Source organism: Typopeltis vanoorti, chromosome 16 (assembly GCF_054136105.1).
Source record: "Typopeltis vanoorti isolate ZY-2024b chromosome 16, IOZ_Tvanoo_1.0, whole genome shotgun sequence".
Lineage (NCBI taxonomy): Eukaryota > Metazoa > Arthropoda > Arachnida > Uropygi > Thelyphonidae > Typopeltis > Typopeltis vanoorti.
In genome coordinates, this window is record NC_143564.1 from 16,006,395 (window position 1) to 16,026,170 (window position 19,776).

At 33.8% G+C, this 19,776-nt stretch overlaps 1 protein-coding gene across 1 annotated transcript; it reads right to left on the reverse strand.

Annotated features, from left to right (window-relative positions):
• Positions 1–2,786: 2,786 nt before the first annotated feature.
• Positions 2,787–18,703, reverse strand: LOC150097867 (uncharacterized). Its single transcript, XM_090406466.1, has 7 exons — positions 18,571–18,703; positions 14,047–14,187; positions 13,545–13,697; positions 8,720–8,989; positions 6,461–6,583; positions 4,099–4,383; positions 2,787–3,030 (listed from the first exon to the last, which is right to left on the reverse strand). Exons 2-7 carry the CDS (start codon positions 14,174–14,176, stop codon positions 2,930–2,932), a joined length of 1,062 nt encoding a protein of 353 aa, XP_090262592.1. The 5' UTR covers positions 14,177–14,187; positions 18,571–18,703; the 3' UTR covers positions 2,787–2,929.
• Between the last annotated feature and the right edge of the window lie 1,073 nt (positions 18,704–19,776).

The following is a 19,776-nucleotide window of genomic DNA, read 5'->3' on the forward strand; positions in this document are numbered from 1 at the left end:
CACATGCATATAATTTGTCCAGCAAATCAATTACTAGAGTTATTGTAGAACTAATGCAAAACCCATTGCCACTGTACACAAAAATTAAAATACGTGATGCAAGAATCAACTAATATGTACAAAATGTTCAATTTCAACTTTAATCCAACGTTATTTTTTCAACCTCTACAGGAAAATGGCAATGCAAACATTCGTCAGAAAAAGCAGAATATTTGAATTTAAGAAATCAGTCCGAGATGATCTTGTTGAATACAATAAAAAACGTCTTCTGGATTAAAGGAAACAGAATTGGATCAAAAAAAAAAATCAGCTAACGCCTATTTTTCCCGTATAGGGAGTAGGCGAAAGAAAAATAAATATGAAATGTCGTTATTGCAAAAGAAATGGTTAGTGCACAACTAGAAAACTGAAAAACTGGAGTGTTGCAAAGGTAAATTACATGAATTCTGGTTAAAGCATCAAACCAGTTTACATAGTCAGGTAACACAACTTAATTATTTATTGCATTTAGACTTAGTCAAAGATTGTGTGATATTGGAAGTGCATATCTCTCCATGAAAGTAAGTATAAGACTGAAACCAAGCAACTCTAGTTCAGTAAGCATGCATGCCAACTGTTAACTACAATCATTGTGAATTCCATATATACATCAAATAATCAAATTTATCCATCTGAACAAAAGTATAATTATAAAAAAAAAAAAAAAAAACTAGAGTAATCAAAAAATACCAGCTGTTTATTGATTAAATGGTGCTGAAAAAAGCAAAAATGATGAAAAAGGACCTACACATTGTATGGACACACTACGAGAAAACATTTGACTCCTTCTCTCTCTCTCTCTCTCTCTCTCTCTCTCTCTCTCTCTCTCTCTCTCTCTCTCTCTTCTCTCTCTCTCTCTCTCTCTCTCTCTCTCTCTCTCTCTTCTCTCTCTCTCTCTCTCTCTCACACACACATACAAATGATGAAAAAGGACCTACACATTGTATGGACACACTACGAGAAAACATTTGACTCCTCACACACACACACAAATTTTCTGCATTCTCAAATCATTAGAGATAGAGATATTCGTTACAAATAGATGTGTTTGTTTCTGGCCGCTACCATGAAAACATGAAAAATCACTTTGATATTCAAATATAAACACTTCGGAGATGTCAATATTAGACCTGCAATATTCTAAGATAATTCTTTGTCGCCATTACACACACACACACACACACACACACACACACACACACACACACACACACACACACACACACACACACACACACACACACACACACACACACACACACACACACACACACACACACACACACACACACACACACACACAAATGATATAAAAGGACCTACGCATTGTATGGACACACTACGAGAAAACATTTGACTCCTTCTCACACACACACACAAATTTTCTGCATTCTCAAATCATTAGAGATAGAGATATTCGTTACAAAAAGATGTGTTTGTTTCTGGCCGCTACCATGAAAACATGAAAAATCATTTTGATATTCAATATTAGACCTGCAGTATTCTAAGATAATTCTTTGCCGCCATTACTAATCAATTATATTGATACCTTTGTCCATTAATTTTTGAAGAAAAACAACTCGGATTTGAAATTCCTAAAAATAATATTAAAATTTCTCATCTGCAGTATATGGAAAATCAGCACAACAAATTGACTCATTGCTGAACATGTTTCGTATTTTCAGTCAGGACATAAAAATGGAATTAGGTTTGGATTGGCAGTTTCAATTTACCAAGAAAAATTTATAAATGCAATTTCAATAAATGAACTCCATGAATATACCTAGGAATATTAGCCAGTGACATTCTCCATTCGAGAGGTAAATAGTAGCAGCAGAATACATTAAAGTAGTCAGGAATATTTTGAGAACTAAATTTAAATTTAATGCATTGAACATAATTCGAACAATAAACTTTGAGTTATTTCAGTTATTCAGCACAACTGACATAGCAAATTGGACAAACTGGTATGCAAAAAACTCAAAAATTAATGACTGTGCATCATATATTACATCTACAAGATGGCATTGATCGCCAGACGTTGTCTGCTTCAAGTGAGAAAAACTCTTCAAGAAATTCGCTTGTAAAATTACATCGACAGTACTGAACAAATTCTCCAAGCTATTTTTCAATAAGAACTTTTAAAAACAACACAAACTAAATTTGATTAAAGAATAGCAAAAATAATTTGAGAACGCTGGAAAACCATTATATGACCATATCAGTTTCTCACAGATCCATTTAAGGGTTTATTTTATATATTGCATATTAAAAATGAATGTTAATTTCTCAATATATAATTTCTTTCTTAATATATCTTAACATGAAGGTACAGTATGCTAAATATCGAGATAAGGCAATCGAAATTGATGGGTTGTAGCTTAAAGAAATTGGGATAATTCCAATTATTAATGGCGCACTTTGTGCAATTTCAAAGATTTATCAGATTATGTACTAGAATTAAACATTGGCAATTTTTAAGTACATATGATTGGCGGGGAGGGCATTATTTGGAACAGTCTATATTTTGAATTTTAATTGTTTTTAGATTCATGGGTAAAATGTCAACTGAATTACATCACCAGTCAAATGGTTGTGGTTTTGTGATCAGCATCTGTTGTGTTTGGCTGAGTTTCAATTATGTGAATAAATGATGCCATTGCTACTGCTGATAATAATAATAATTTTTATTATTCTGAGTTAATGATAAGAACTCATGAAAACCAGAATCTCTTGATATTCTTGTTTTCCAAATTTCAAAAAGTTACTCACTTTGTGATCATTATTTCTGTGCTTTATTTCAAGTACATAGAGACATATTCCAGTGAACTGAATTTAACTGAATACGTGGGGTGGAAGAAGTTCCCAAACTCCGCTATTAGTTTTAGCTTCATGCACTACAGGCTAACTGGGTATAACGAAGACTGAATCCTGCATCGCCATTATGATTGGAGTCTGATGCGAAGTATAAAACCACCGGTCCAGATTCTCCTATAATAGAACAGAAATTTCAAAATAAAAATGTGTAAACGTTCAGATTTATTTAAAATATATTATTATAAAACTGCTTTCATAAAAATCCCCTTAGCTGACCTCAGATTTATAGATTTTACTGAATCTCGCTAGATAAATAGAATTCATAATCTGTGAATCTGTTTGGTTGAGAAACAAAACCACCTAAGATTTTTTTCTTGTAAATAGTAAAAAAAAGTATTTTTATTTACTGTTTGATTTTGATTTTGTATGATTATGTATTTTATATTTTTGTATCTTTTTTGTATATATATATTTTTGTATCCTTTTTTTGTATTTATATTTTGTATTATTTTTTATTTATTATTTTTTGTAAAATAATCTTTTAAATAAACTGTTCTAACAATCGAGACGTAAGAGGAAGAATTCATCATGACATATTAATAATGGAATTGCACGTTAATTTATGTCTTTATTTGTAAAATTTTCGGCTAAGTTTCATAGCCATTGTCAATACAATTATAGGAAAATTATAGGAAAATACAGGCTCGCACGCACGCGAAAAAAAACAATTCAATTGAAAGTGCGTGATATTATGTGCACTATCGGCTGCCGAAGAATAGCTCCATCTGCATTAATAGATATACAAAATAAATTACAATAAAATAATTTACTTAATAAATTATTTTTAAATGCAAACAATAAATTAATTACGAATTAAGGAACACATAAATGGTGAGTATTAGTCAGTATAACTTTCGAAAACTGAGAACGTTTAAGGCAATCGTTTTTGTTCAGGTTTGGATTGTGAATGCGTGATTCACAGCTTTCTCTGTACAGTGCTTCAGATTTTGTAGATAAAGCGTGGCTTGCTAAATAAATTAGCAAGCTATTTATTATCTTTGTAGATAATGCGTGGCTTATGTAAAAATTATCAAACATAGTTATATGATTAAGACATTACAAAATAAAAAGTTTTCAAAAAGATATTTAAATTGAATACAGTATTGTAAATCAGTCAACCTTAAACATAATTATATGAATCACATGTAATGTACATCTTAAATAGTAATTATCACTGCTTACTAAATGTTACTGGAGTCTCTGTAATGGCGTCAGTTCCGCAATACTCTGAAATTCCTATGAAGAGGTAATCGCCATTCTGGCATGCTTGTCCTGTCGCCTGGCTGTCCACTACAAATTGGCCATCAGCAACGAAGTTCACTGAGCACATACCAGCCTCCTTACGAATGCAAACAGCATAGTTAAGGTTAACAGGATAGCCAACTTCGGTGCTTACTTTGTTTCCATAGTTAAAGCTCTTAATCATTCCCATGACACCTGCGAAATACTGAAGGCAATGACTGGGAGCTGGAAAAAATAAATAAATAAAATAAATAATAATAAAATAAAAATATATGTACACACACATATACACACATACATATAGATAATGATTTCAAGTTAAATGTCAATGTTAATTGCGAATTGTATTTGTGTGTGTGCATTTTACGTGACCTAATTTATTTAACCGAAGTTTGGGATCGGCCTTTTGGAAATGGAATTATTATTTCATCACAGCTTGATTTACAGATGCTGTTTAAGCTTGAAATATTGGTTAAATGAATCCCTAGGACTTTAAAACGACAACAATCCCAAGCAATTATTAAGTAAATGTAGTGCTTCTCGAACTCTAGGAGAACTATCTAAGGAAAATACGAATCTGGATAGAAAGGGCGGCTCGAAGTGTTGCTTATGTTACTGTAGGTTTGGAAGAAATGGGAGGAGAGCAGTTCTATTGAACAGCTACCATAGAAATATCGCCAGAAGGGATGCACAAACTCATTGTCCATGACACAGTGACCAAAAACAGCCTGTGCGTGTGTATGTGTGTGAGTGAGAGAGAGAAGTCGATCAACACAACTGTTCTTTTCCGAACAGCATCCAGAATTTTTAGAGATGTTATAAGTGAACCACCTCACATGTGAGAGTGCATCCTAAAATACAGAGTAAATAGCTGGACAGATGAAAGGTAACACGCCACGAGCGAAAAAGGTTGCCAAGTTTTATGGAAACCCAGGATGCGATAGAAGTGATGCGATTATGTCAAGAAAGGCACTCTCCTTTACTTGAAGAAGAACAAGTTGTTTTTGCACCACATTGCTTGCAGCTTCTCTCTCTCTTTTCCCCTCTCTCTCTTTGGCATTTATGTATGAATTTCATGTAAATTAAACAGATATTAAAAGTTGCATTTTCCATTTTCTACAAGAATCAAAAAGCTTAATGCAAAACTTGTAGTGTTGCATTATGGTCTGATTATGGTTTCATTTATAGTTAGGATTTTGTAATACACATCCAAATATTCCATTTTCCAAGTACTTTTCGTATCGCAACAATAGCGATTAATTTGATATTTTAAATTAAACTTTAGTATCGATTTTTCGGGATATCCCCTCCCTCCCTCTATCTTAATTTTGCAAATGGGTGACATAGGCCTTGGTCACTTTTCAGCTGAAGGGTCCATGCATAAAATTTGTTATTCACCTTTATTTAAGACAACAGTTCATTTTGAAAGAAAAGAATCGTATTATATTTGTTTGTATCATATGGAAGGCGACCTATTGTACTGAGAACCGATATCATTTACTTTGTATCTTGTTCTGCTTATGTTAATTCAGTGGTTTCCAAAGTTTAAGTAGTGATCTTTGACAAAATAACTACAATTTACGATCTTTCATGCATGAACTTTTTTTTTTTTTATTGGTCCTTTGAAACCTTCAGAGTTTTAGGCCAATCTAAGCAGTCAGACCGCTGCAGGGTGCTTTGACTATCTTTGACTACCTTTGGTAGTCAGGTTTCTGCGTAGCTTGACTGCCAATTTGTTTAATTTCCAACTATCCATTTGAAGTTTGGAACAAATATGGAGAATGGAAAATTTAACTATGGTATCTATTTATTTAAATGATATTCCTGAATAAATATCAGAGAGAGAGGATTAGATACTATAGTTAAATTTTCCATTTTCTATATAAATTTAAAAAGTTAAATTCATTTTTTATTAAATAAAAAATATTCTATCTTGTTCAGTCTGCAGGAATCTACCAGCGTATTTGTCGAGCCCTGTATATATATACAGTATATATATATATATACATCCCGGTATATGCTCTGGCTGGATTAAAATTATTAACGAATTTTGTCCAGCCCATAGGTTGGAGATCCCTGCTCTAAAAATAATTATAAATAATTATTTATCTATGCTTCAAGAAGATGCTTCAATAGACTGAAGTATCTTCTTTAATTACTGAAGTATACTGTATATTGATTTTTAACTTAGCATGTAATGTCCGGAATTAGTATCTAATATTGTCTCTTCTATTTACCATGTGAATGTTGAGCAAATATTTTCATTGTGTTTTTTCCTTAAAATTAAATAGAAGATGCGTACCTTTCACTCTGCTGTTACAGGAAATTTCATTTATCAATATTTTCCATTTCCTTTCACTGGCCACCATGGAAGTGGTGATCATTAGGTTAATGGAACTGTGCGTACTGCCGACTTCCACGTATACTATTAAGAGAAAAAAGCAATTACTGGTTACATCCAACTTTACCTCTGCCTCTTATAGAGAAAACGAGGTTCTCTCCATAAGGGTAGCGGTAAAGTAGTATGACTGGGAAAAATTAACTGATTATTACTGAAAGGTTTCACATTCTTGGTATGACTTAGAATTTTTTTTTACAGAAAAGTTTCATTTTATATAAGTTTATAATTGATGCTTAGTTTACATCAATTCAGCACATTATTATCATAAGGCCGAGTTATTATTTTGTTGCTGACCATTTTCCTATTGGTTATATTTTCCAACTGTCCTCACAAGTGAAGAAAGGTCCTTTTCTGCAATTGTGATAAAATGAATTATCTATAACTGTACCTTATTACTTTGAATTCTTTTATAGACATTTTTAAACTTCATAAACGCATTAAATCTGTAAAACTCACAAATGATAACGAATTTTTACAATAATATAACATTGTTTTAACAAATTCTATTTTATTTATAAACGTTTGGAAATACTAATTCTGGTAGAGAGACATATATACGGTGGTTACTCATAATTATTATTTTTCAGGAAATAACCTTAAATATTAATTTTTTGTATTTCGAGACGTTACATTATTATCGCAAGGAATTACAAAAAAACAACGATATATGCATGCAGGCATTAACGCTAGGCAAACGAAGCTGAAGAAAGGCAACCAAAGTCGAGTCTAGAGTCATAAACGGTGCTGCCTAGTAAGTTAAATTGGGTTGTCTTGGCGGTTGGGCTGAAGATCTGAGGACGAATGCTTACCAAATACACCGCAGCAAATACAAATATGAAAGCCTATGCCTCGAGTCTGCCTCATCCCTGAAAAACATTCCAAATCTCAACAAACATGGGTTTGGAAAATTGGATAGTCTTGGCCCAACGACCAAGGCTGTCCAATTTAACCTAACCTAACTCTTTCCCTGGAATGTAAATATCTGTGCGCATATTGTTTTTTGTGATCCCTGATGATGACAATATAATGTTACCGAAATATAGGAGAGTATTAATTAAAGTTTTTATAATTAATATTTTAGTATGCGTTGTTATTTCCTGAAAAAATAATAGTTTTGGAAATACCACTGCTCCAAAAAAGAAAGAATGAAACATAGCAAGTGAGAAATAAATAAATACTAGCTATATTTGACATCAAATATATCATTTTAACGAGTAAATACAACTTTTAAGCTTGTTCCCATGAACTGTTAATAATCTCCGACCTTTGAAATAGGGACGCGATGTTAGGATGCTTAACAAATGTAAATATTTGCTTTTTTTCTCTCACCTCTGATAAGTGGAAAATAACGAGAAGAAACAAATATTCTTATTTGAAATTTAATATCTGACGATATCATCATCGGGAGTTGCTCAGAAACGTGTACGATTGTCTTCCAAAACTGATCCACTCGTGAGTGGATCAGTGAGATGACCGATGCACGATTCGGACGACATTCCATAATAGCAACACGTGGTTTCAAGCAATGACGGCGAAAAGCATTCTCCTCTAGCGATGTAACGCTGTTTTCGTGGTTATTCTGTTCCTTGTCTCTGTGGTAGACTGCAGTTCCAAAAATACTGAGATCTTGAATATTGAAGACACTGTTTATTTATTTATTTTTCGATTGATCCACGAGTCCTCGGAGACACTCTGGAGGTAATTGATTTATATCTGTTAATGGTGTTGTTTTTCTGTTCTGTTTAGCTTGGATGTAAACTTGAATTTTCTGAAGGAAAAATTTTATGGCTCCTCCGCATGACCAATAAATTTAATGATGTGGTGTGACGGCCATCAGAAGACAGATTTGTTTGCCTCTGTAAGGCAACCATAATTGTCTTATATAGTGTATATGCGTTTCCATTTTGAGGTGAGAATTGCATATCTGACTCCCAGTGTTTTGAAACTCCCATTTCAATAGTCGTAAGAATACAAAATCTGATATTAAAAATACATTAATTTTAATTATTTTGTAATTTCAGTGAGAAATTCCCTTGGTACCTTTTACTAATAAACTAAATTTATTTTCATTTAAAAACTAACTATGAGAGAAACTTAGAATATGAGTGTAAGATGGTTGAAAATCACAAATGGAATGGTTTCCTTCGGAAATATACTTACTGTGCTGCCCTGAGTTTTCTCCACATATTACAGGCAAATTATTATTCAGATCTTGTCCACTAATCATGAAGCGATCAGTGTCACATTGCCCATTTTCGGTGGATGGTCCTGATAACAGGAAATCCTCAAAGCTTAATTTCAGTTGACAAATGTTGGATGATTTCTTGAAAGTGAAGACGCACAGTTCATTTCTAGTAGAGCCACTAGGGAAATTTGGGTTTACGAAATAGGTGCCGTTGCCACTTGCAGTTTCTCCGCAAGATCTAGTCACTAAAAAAGGAATTTGCATTTAATATTTTTTAAAAAAATTGTGAACTGGTTATTTTATGAGTAAGCAATTTTTGTAAATATCCTTTTGTGACATGGTTTGACGAAACTCTTTGCCAGGAGTAATCCCTGGAATGTAAATATCTAACTTTGTATGCTTCACATAACTCATCCAATATTTCATAAATCGTCTACTTATTTTTAACCTATTCATCCCTCGCCTCCATTTAATTCTGGCTATATATATGGCAAATTACAATATAATTATACAGTATGTAACAATAACAACAACAAGAAAACTATGCAGTGTTTCAGGAACCTTTTAATTTTCATAAACTTCGGTTCATTTGTCCATCTTTAGATGCGATAAACTGATGTCATTTTACACTTAAACCGATCCCATTTTGGTTGAACTGGAATAAATAGCTGCGTCCATTTATCAAAATTTAAAAGTCTACCAATGAGAGTGTGGGCCTCTAATTATGGCCACAGATGTCCCAATAGTATGTTGAAGCTTGTGAAAATAAAGGGGGAGGGTGTACGCGTGCCAAGCGTATAAATCAGCGGATCTGCTAATGTTCAACGTTTTGATGATGCATGTATAAGCCTGCTCGTAATTTAGAAAGTTTGCTAGAGACTACATTACTACTGAATTATTGTGTTGCTTTCCTTGATAATTTCAATGATCTTCTGCTAGGTTAAGATATCATATTTAATATCTTTAATAGGGTTCTTAGAGCCTCCGTAGTCAGTCAGCTTCGACGACATCCTTCGGTTGGAAAGACCTGGATTCGAATCCCGTCTAGGACGCTAAGAGAGAGAGAGAGAGAGAGAGATCAACAGTCAATTTTTTATGAGGTGCGGGAATAAATCATACTATATATATAAAAAAAAGTAATCTTGGCTTTGATATCATAAACAGTTCAGATTCACATTATAATGTGCTATTCACAAAGGACGAATATTATATACAGGCATTTATTATACCTAAACATGTACATTGGATCTTCTCTTCATGTAATTCCGACCCATGAAAGGTTGCAAACCAGGTACATTACTATCATGAGTGGACTGTTTTTTTTTTCTATTTTCATAATTGTTTGTATTATTTGTTGATTTTTACGTAATCCGACTACACTGCTCTAAAGAGTAAACATGGAAGTTTTTCAAGCAGCTTCAGGATAACAGCAGTAGAAACTCCCTTCCCCCACTATAGGACTAACATTGGATTGAGGATTCTCCCGGGCTGATTTCAAGATACTCTCTTTGCGTACCTTGCAGGACACACTGGCGGCATAGAAGACTTACCAGGGAATGACTTCTCGAATCCTCAGGTCTGGAGTTGGATAGCAAGGGATATTGTTTGGGGCTTATTCCTCTTTTGGTCTTACATGGGACCATAGTATGCATGCACCGTTTTCAGTGCGAAGTTAGAAAAGTTAAAAAAAAAAAAAAAACCAATAAGCGGAAGGAGGGAGGGGTTTCCAAACCATTCGATGAAATTCATCCATCCAGTACTACTAAAGACAATCATAAACGCCCACGACAGGATTCGAACCAGCAGCCTTATATATATATATATATATGAGCCTGGAAAGTTCTGATGAACACCTTAGAACAAAATGATATTAACGCAACTGATATAACCCCAAGAAAGAACGTACTAGTAGCTGAGTTATGAAGATAACGTATGTTCTTATATTCTCGTATTTTCTTTCTTGTGGTTATATCAGTTGCGTTAATATCATTTTGTTCTTAGTGTTCATCAGAACTTTCCAGACCCCCTCGTGCATAGGTTGCGCCCATGCACAAGAGGTTGGTTGGTCAACTTATAGTACATTAGTACCATGTATGAGAATAGAACTGCGAAACAAGGAACTTCTTCACATCGGATTTGAAAGCCTGCGCCTTGTATTCCTTAAGAAACCCATGGGAGAGAAGGCTGTTCCACAATACAGCAGCAGCAACAGGAATGAAGGAGGAGGAAGAGAAACTTATTATATGAGTATGGAGTTTGACTGTGAAGGGATGATGATGGTAGCTGCACGTGTTTTAACATATTGTAGAGAGGGGAATAGATCGTTAGGGGTATTATTGAGGATAGTTCTGATGAATATTTAGCATGGAAATATTTATAAAAGATGCATGTAATGGATACTAGACACGTGTGCGAGAGTGGTTGGAGTGAATTAGTAAGAGATGAGTCCTTAATTAGTCTGACTGCTGTCTTCTGTATTACGTCGAGTATTTTTAGTGAGCTGTTAGGAAGCCTCCCCAGATGTGCAAGCAGTACTCGATGGATGGAGGGATTTGTGATTTGTACAGGATTAATAGCTGCTAGAGGATAAAGTAGTTCTTTGAACGAAAGAGAAATTTTGGATAACGAGAAATCAATGGTGGTAATGCCAAGTTCAAGTTAATCCCAAGGAGAGAGTTTAGAGAATTTATCTCTAAACCATTCTTCAATGGTTTAGAGATCAGAATTTAGGTTTGCAGAGGCTCTTACTCTGTGAGTTGTGGTAGTTTGTTTGGTGTGAAGTTTGTTAAGTGAGAAGGAGAAATATGTATTGTCTTCGGCAAAATTGTGTACTGGATAGGTGCTCAACTGGAGCAGGTCACTGATGTATAGAAGGAAAAGGCAGGTGAGAAGACAGAACCTTGTTAGTCCCCAGCATTAGTTGCATAGTTAGAAGATAGGGAACAGTCAACCATCCAATGCGATGTGCTGGACGCAGAGGTAGATTGAATAATGGAAGCTAACTTAATAGGCTCTTATGCCAGACCTGATCGAAATCCTTGGAAATATCTGGTGAAACTACTTGGGATTCGTCAACTTTTCCATGGTGCTTATCCAGAGGTTTGTGACATTGGTGAGCAAATTCCCTGTTGGTTTGAAGAGTGGATATGCTAGCCACTTAGCTAACCGACGTTTAACTTGATACTCTGATAACTTTGGATTAAATCCGTTATCAATTAATTATTTTTAACCCGGTTTCACCCATGTAAGAACTGCAGATGATATTTATTTATACTCTGTATGAGATAAGAATAAATAATCAGTGAAATATGCTCTGGACACTAAGCAGGGCACTTTTTGAAACTACTTCAGATATCTTATAAGCAAGGTGGTAATCCACAGCATTTGATAAAGATTGCCTAAAAACTCAATACATCCATGTCCTGGTGGAATTCGAATCTACAGTGAACAGATTGCAGAGCGGACCGTATTCATGCATTTAATGTAGCTGGTAATTTTGCTTGCTTACGAGCTTCAAAATAATAATAAATAAGTTCTACCAATTTCCACACGGAGAAGAAGAGGAACTCAGTCTGTTCCTCTCTCATAATAGTTCATCTGAGGCTGAATTGGGAGAGTCTGAGTTGATGAAAATCTGAATAGAGATAAAGAATCTTTTTTGTGTGTGTATATGTGTGTGGTGGGGAAGGGGGGTGTAGTTGCTCTCTGTGAAAGGCTGACGGATTATACTAAGAACAAAAACAGAAAGATTTCAAACGAAACCAGATGTATAGGTGAAGTGTTTAACAACATAAGTAGATATATGTTCCATCACTCAAATTCGTTTTTCCATTGAAGATTTGTGACCGATATGTGTAGTTTACTCTGAACATGATTTATTTATATCTATAGTGTGATATAATGCACCACTACGCACCACTTGGTACAAAAACAAATTTTGTTTTTTTATTATGGATAACCTCAGTCTGACGTGGTATATCCTCAAGTAGCGATGAAACCATTTCTAACAATAAGAAATAATGGCAACAACAGCAGTCGATTTCTTGCCTGTATATCATATTCTAATGCATCTCAAGGGTTCTCAACCGAATTAATTACACTGTCGTGTTCATCAAATCACTTTCCTGGAAACTTGAACGATGGGTCAGTGCATTTATCAACCTGAAAGGTTCAACGTACGAAATAAAGTTTATTGTTATGATTCTGGAAAATAGTTCCCTGTAAAATGTGTTAAAGATTAGAAAATCGTTGAACCATCCATTGTATTAAATATTCTATATGTTTACAACTGCCGTTAGAACTATTATAAGTAAGACATTTCTAATTGCTTAGCAATTTCTCCTGGAAACTCGGGGTTTTTTGTCCTGTAAACTCAAGAAAATCGACAGTAAAACCCACACTATCCAGACTGTTTAGGGATTAGGAACCACGAGATGGCGGCGCTTGTTAGCCGACTCTTCAATGAGTGCTATTGATAGCCCTGGGCCAACTGTCTCTGATTGGCTACCAGTGGAGATTAAAGTGCCCACTCAGTTTCCAAAAGTTAGATAAGATTAGAACTGCCTTCCCTACTCCCTATAAGGAAATAAAAGGCGTTAGCTGATTAAAAAAAATAATAATTTTTTTTTCGTATTTTTGGGGGTAATTTCATAACTTTTCACCATTTTACCTGCATGAACATAATCTAAAACAGACATATCACACATAATTAATATTTTGTCAAAGAAATATAATTAAAAAAAAAAGAAAGAAAAAAGGATATCACAAGCAAACTTGTAATATCACTCTTAAGGAACTTACTGACACAGCACACGCCGAAACCCCATGCGCATGACTCGATTCCTCTTCCTCCCCGTTTGACACATTCTTGAGCTCCAAGACAAGTACCATTCAGACCACTTATTGAACTGCATGTTCTTCTACCGCTTTGATTGATGAAGTTGAACATAGTTACTGTAAGAAACATTACTGTATATATTATAATCAAGGCTTAATTACTTACAATCTAAAATACATCGCGTACGTTATTTTAGATTCAGTTCTTGTTATATGGACAACGATAACAAAGGTTTTTTGTTTTTAATTAAAGTACCAAATATCACATTCGAAGATAGTATTTGCATTTGTGTGTATCCAAAAACAAAATGTTCTGACCGTAATCATCTCAAGATTAGCATGTTAGTTAACACAAAGTCATGAAAATTCTTGGATTCATTCACTCATTAGGTAGAAGACTCAAGGAAAGAGACACATTGTAAAAATTAAACAACTACACTAGTTCTTTAAAATAAATCTAACTTACGCTTTCCAGTTCTCATAGTATCATTTTGGCTGCCGAAAAAATGTGCGTTGCTAGAATTAACTCCGGCTTGCATTGCTATTATGACAAGAAACATGTGCATCACATTGCATATCGACTTCATGTTGAACATTCTTCTTTTCACTATGAAAAGAGTTAAGGAAACAATATTTTAAAACTCTACTAGATTTAAACAGCACCTAAAATTTTAATTAAAACTACTTTTGTTCTAGAAAATAACATTTTATTTGCTATGTTTTTTTGTTTTTGTTAAAATAAACCATTAGTTGAATTGAGTAATAGAAGGGTCAGCGGCTTATATATTTAAACATTAGTTCACTGAATAAATATTCCTATAAGTGATTAATTAATAATAATTTCGAAGTGAGATATTAATTAATTTTGATTCAATTTTAACCAATATGATTTTGGGATGGTAATATTTCCTTTAACAGTGCAATGAAAATTCAAAATTATAAGAGAATGATCGAATTTCCATGTATGTTTATACAACAGATCAGCAAGGGTGTCGGTTGTTGGTAATTAGTGAACATACTCCCAACTGATGGATTAAAACCTTAAACTAATATAAATCCACGAAATCTTTTTTTTTTCTCTCTCTCTACAGAATCTTAAAAGTCTATATTTGCAAGAAAACGTAACTAAATGTTGATCAGCCATACGGTATGTCTTATTCAGTTTAGTTGAAAGCATTATATATTGTAATGTAACAAATTGGTTTAGACGATTTTTAAAATACTTTAGATTAAATGGTTTATTATCATGAATATTTGTAACTTCCCTTCACTGTTATTTATACTGATTTCTTTTCTAGAATGGAAAATCCAGCTTACATATCACTATTTAAATATTTCAATCAGACTGTATGCTTCGCCATCAGTTATTCTTTCCATCCTTATTTCGAATTATCTGACAGGAGTAATGTGGAGAAGTCAAAAATTACTTCGTTACAAAGTCTCGGCTATAGCTGCAAATCAAGTCAATTTACAATAGTAATGAATTATAATTATTATTAAACCTCCATAAAGTCAAAAGACTCATCGCCGAAGGTCACACTGTCACAGACACAGTTTATCATACAGCGCCTTAAATGTATTCACTCTCTCCACACTCTCGGGCAGTGCATTCCAATAACTCACCACAATTCATGCAAGAAAATCTACTCGTCTCCCTTATTCTTACATCTTCCTTATACAGCTTCCAGGGGTGACCGCTTGTTCTTCCCTATCTTCCCCTTCTATGCAAAATCTCCTCCACATTAATCTGGCAACAACCCTTTAACAACATGTCTCCATATCTCCCCCCCCCCTCCTCCTATCCATCAATTTCTGAAATTGTATTTTAGCCATCTATCTTCATTCTCAACATTCTAGACCAGAAACCACCTTAGTTAATCATCTCTGTACCTTTTCCAATATATTTTCATCTTTTTGAAAACCGAGTGACCAAATCTGAGGATAATAATCCATATGTAGCCTAATCCAAGCCTTATACAATGGAACCATAAGATCCTTAGTTCTATATGTCAGTGCTCTCTGCATCGTTCACATAATCCCTGGTATATCCTCACAATTTTAGCAATATGCGTCCAAAAGTTTAGGTTCTTGTTTACAATCACTCCTAGATTATTATTATTATTCATTAATTGTGTACTCACATCCCATCTTTGCTTTTCAAATTTCAAAACCTTACACTTTGCAACGTTGAATGGATAAATCCAGTCACTTGCCCATTCAGCCAGTACATTCAAGTCCTCTTGCAAAGACATTGCATCCGCTCATTTCCTCAGAGTTTTCCCTAACTTTGCATCATATGTAAAGAACTGCATATCAATTCAGACCTCTTCCAACATCATTAATATGCAAGTTGAGCACAGCACTTGTGATTTCTTCTGAGATATCGCTCCTCCATAGATAATTCATTAATACCCATCAGGGTATTAATGAGTTATACCCATCAGCCTATATCAACGCAGCGGGCTAATCTACTACCTAGCCAGATCCATTGCAATTTAATTACCAGCTTGTCATGTGGTAATTTATCACTATCCTATCCTATTCTCTCAGCCATACGGCTGGTGGGGGGTAGATATATGCTACCATACTACGGAGATGATTATGAGCAAGGTGGTTTCCCCTTGCCTTCCTTGCCATAGTATATTTTATGACTATAGCCATGTGTGTTCACGGGACCGATTTGTATGTTTTGAGGGATGAAAAACCCGAGTTAGGGGGAAGAAAACCCTCCACCTCCGTATGAGACAGGTTAACTAACTTTTAGTCGAAAGAAACCAAATAAAGGTTCCTCACGTCATAGACGGGATCGAACCCAGGTCTTTCCGACCAAAGGGCTTCGTCTATACTGACTGAGCTACAGAGGCCTTTGCAAATCTAAATGTACCAATGTGTATGCATCACCCTGTTATAATAAGAAAGCAGATTACTAAATCACGATCTTCCCTTAACAAACCCATGGTTACCATCAAACGGTATTTTACTGTCCTCAACCCAATTTTGAATCTCTGTGCTAACTAACCTCTCTTGCACTTTAACTGCAACTCCAGACACACACTGGCCTATAATTCAAAGCATTAATCTTATAACCTTTGTGAAGCAGAAAACTTTGCCCTCTTTCTACTCCTTTGTAATTTGGCCTAGTACAACACTTGAGGGCTCTTTAATAAAATCAATCAATCAATAATCACTGGCTAAAAGTTATATTATAAATAATATATCTTCATTTGTAATCATATGGATAATTAGCTTAATAGTATATGTTCTTAACAAACTGTTAATATAATTTTCCATTAGGAGGCTTCTATAACTATCAAACCGTATTGGAAAGCCAAGAATTTTCTCATTTCATATTTTCCACTTTCAACTAGAGACGAGTTAGCCAGTCTCATATGAAGGGTTTTTACCGCCAAAAACATTATTATATATATATACTACGACCCCCCCCCCCCTGGGGCCTACGGCGCCCAACCCCCAGAGTTCCGGGCTGGTAAGCCGGTAAGCTGGTAAGAAAAAAAAAAACGTGACATAAAAACGTTTCAAATTTCGGCTTATCTTTTTATATATATAGAGTCGATATAAAGTTAAACTAGCAAGTAGAAAACATTCATTAATAGACATAATATACTACACTCCTATCCTTAGATGGTTCGTCGTCACAATAATAATAAGAAGAAGAAGAGGAAGAAGAATTGTCAGTTCTCAACCGAGTTTAGACGTAGGATCACAGCATTCTGGCGATTCAGAGTCTCCTTTATGAGTTGATAAAATGCAGGCAGGGTTACAATTATTGGATTTTTATCCAGAAAAAACAAAATAAAACAAAATGAAAACTGTTTATGTTGTTTATGTTTCAAAATTGGCGCACTTGTTAGTGGTGTTCCATAATTAAATTAAATTAAATATATTGATTAGTCGAAAAATAAAATGAAAGAAAAAAAAACAATTAAATTAAAAAATTCAAAGGAACCAGTTAAATTAAAAAAAAAAACGAATGAAATAAACTAGTTAAATCAAATTAAATGAAATTATATAACCCATTTAACTGGTTTATTTATTTTATTTTAAAAAATAAAGAAAAAAATTAATAAAAATAGAAAATTATAGACAAAGAATAAGCCAAGTTAATAACAATCTTTTCTTTCCAAAAATGAGTTTATTTTGAAGAAAAGATAGATTTTGTTGAAAATTACTGAACTGTGAAATGAATGGAGATTTCGACGTAACAAAATAGCTAAACTACACACTAATTAGTTTTCTAGTTAGTGCGTAGATAATTCCAATTAGATATTCGGTAGTATTTATTTGTCCCAAAGTAATATACAGTATTGTTGAATATTATTCAATATTAATTAGATATTAGCAATTAAAACTAGATTAAATTCGTTAACAATTACTTATTAAATGTTCGATAGCTATTATCAAAGTTTATTAGCGGACAATGTGACTTATAGCTGCCTAAATTTGTCGGCTCTGGTATCATTTTCAGTCATGTAGCAGTAAGGTTACAACTCAGTCAGGCATAACAAGAATTGTCTTATATAATCACAGTAATGAAATTAGGGGGAGGGGGGAATTATTCTTTTTTTTTTTTTTTTTGCATTTATACTACAGTTGTATAGCGAAGGCAAAACAGAAAGCGACAAAAAAATGAGGGCGGCTTTATTTTTTAAATGTTTATTTGATATTTTGTATATATTCCAAAAATAAAAATTTAAAAAAAAATGAACAGAATGCAAACCTTATCTTTGTCCTTAAGGGAAATTACATTTTAATCACACCAGTCTTTTACATAGGTGTTATGAGAATAAACACATGAAATTAAAGTAATAGAAAGGCTATAAATTAATTTTGTTATTTGCCACCACTCTTTAGCATAACCATATCAATTTTACTAGACTCGCTCTAAAAGCATTACTTGAAATCATTGCTTTTCGAGCTATCAACATTTTATTGCTAATGATAATTTTCACCTATTTATACAGAATCTTACCTGTGGTTTACAATCCGTATAGAAACAGCATCGATTCCAAAAATCAGCAACCCCAAAAACTTCTCACAGAAAATCGTTGATATTATCTTATATATTTATATAATATACGATAACATAATGGTGTTAAAATAACCTATTTGGCACTTGAAAAACAAACAAACGAGGGCGTACTGCAAATCCTCAGGAAACCGGTAAAGAGCCAAACCTTTAGTAAATAGCAAGATTTTTCTCTGTGTCAAGTAAACAACATCTGCACATGGCGAAATATGGAGAAGGAGGTTTAACATGTGATTGAGAGAATTTCAATTAATAAATTTACTGACGTTTCATGTTGGGCGCAAGAAAGCTCCACCCTCTTGCAAAAATTCTAAAGTGGTAGGTTTGACTGACTGACACGGTAATTTATACTTTACCCATTTCCCTCTCTTTTTTTCTTGTGTGAATTTTAAGTTATATAGTTATAAATAGTCTACATAGAAGGAAACGCAAAAAAAAAAAAAAAAAAAAAGTTGAGACCGTTCAGTGGTAACTTTACGTGTACAGGATACGTGGTTCTTCTTTTATGTCTCTCTCTCTCTCTCTCTCTCTCTCTTATCTGAGTTTACAGAATCCCTTGTTCTTGCGGCCTATGTTATTATGGATAGACTGGTCGTTATTGTATAAAGAAAGCTGTAAAGCACACACACTCACAATCCCGACCTTAACAAAACGATTACATTAAACTTTCTCAATTTTGGCAAGTTATCCTACCTTTTCATAAACGTTTTAATTAATTAATTAAATTTAAAATATCTTATATTTGATTTTAATTTATTCTTTGATATCTATGAATGTAGATGGAATTATCCTTCTGCAATCGATAGCGCATATAATATAACGCGCTTTTAATTTATTTTTCTTCATTTTTTGTTCATCTCTTTTTACTTTATCATATCGAAAATGGGTATGAAATACAGCCGAAAATTACGAAAATAAATAATACATTTACGTCAGTGACTTCCGTAATTATTTATTATTATAATTAAACCTGGCATATTCACGTCCCTTATATACCATTTCTGATACCTGGTCGTTAGCCACCCAATAATCCAAGCCAATAGTTTATATTTCAATCCCATATTCTCTAGTTTGACAATCTTTCATGTGGTATCCTATCAAATGCCTTAGCAAAGTCCAACATTATCATAGCGTATCCAGACTAACCAT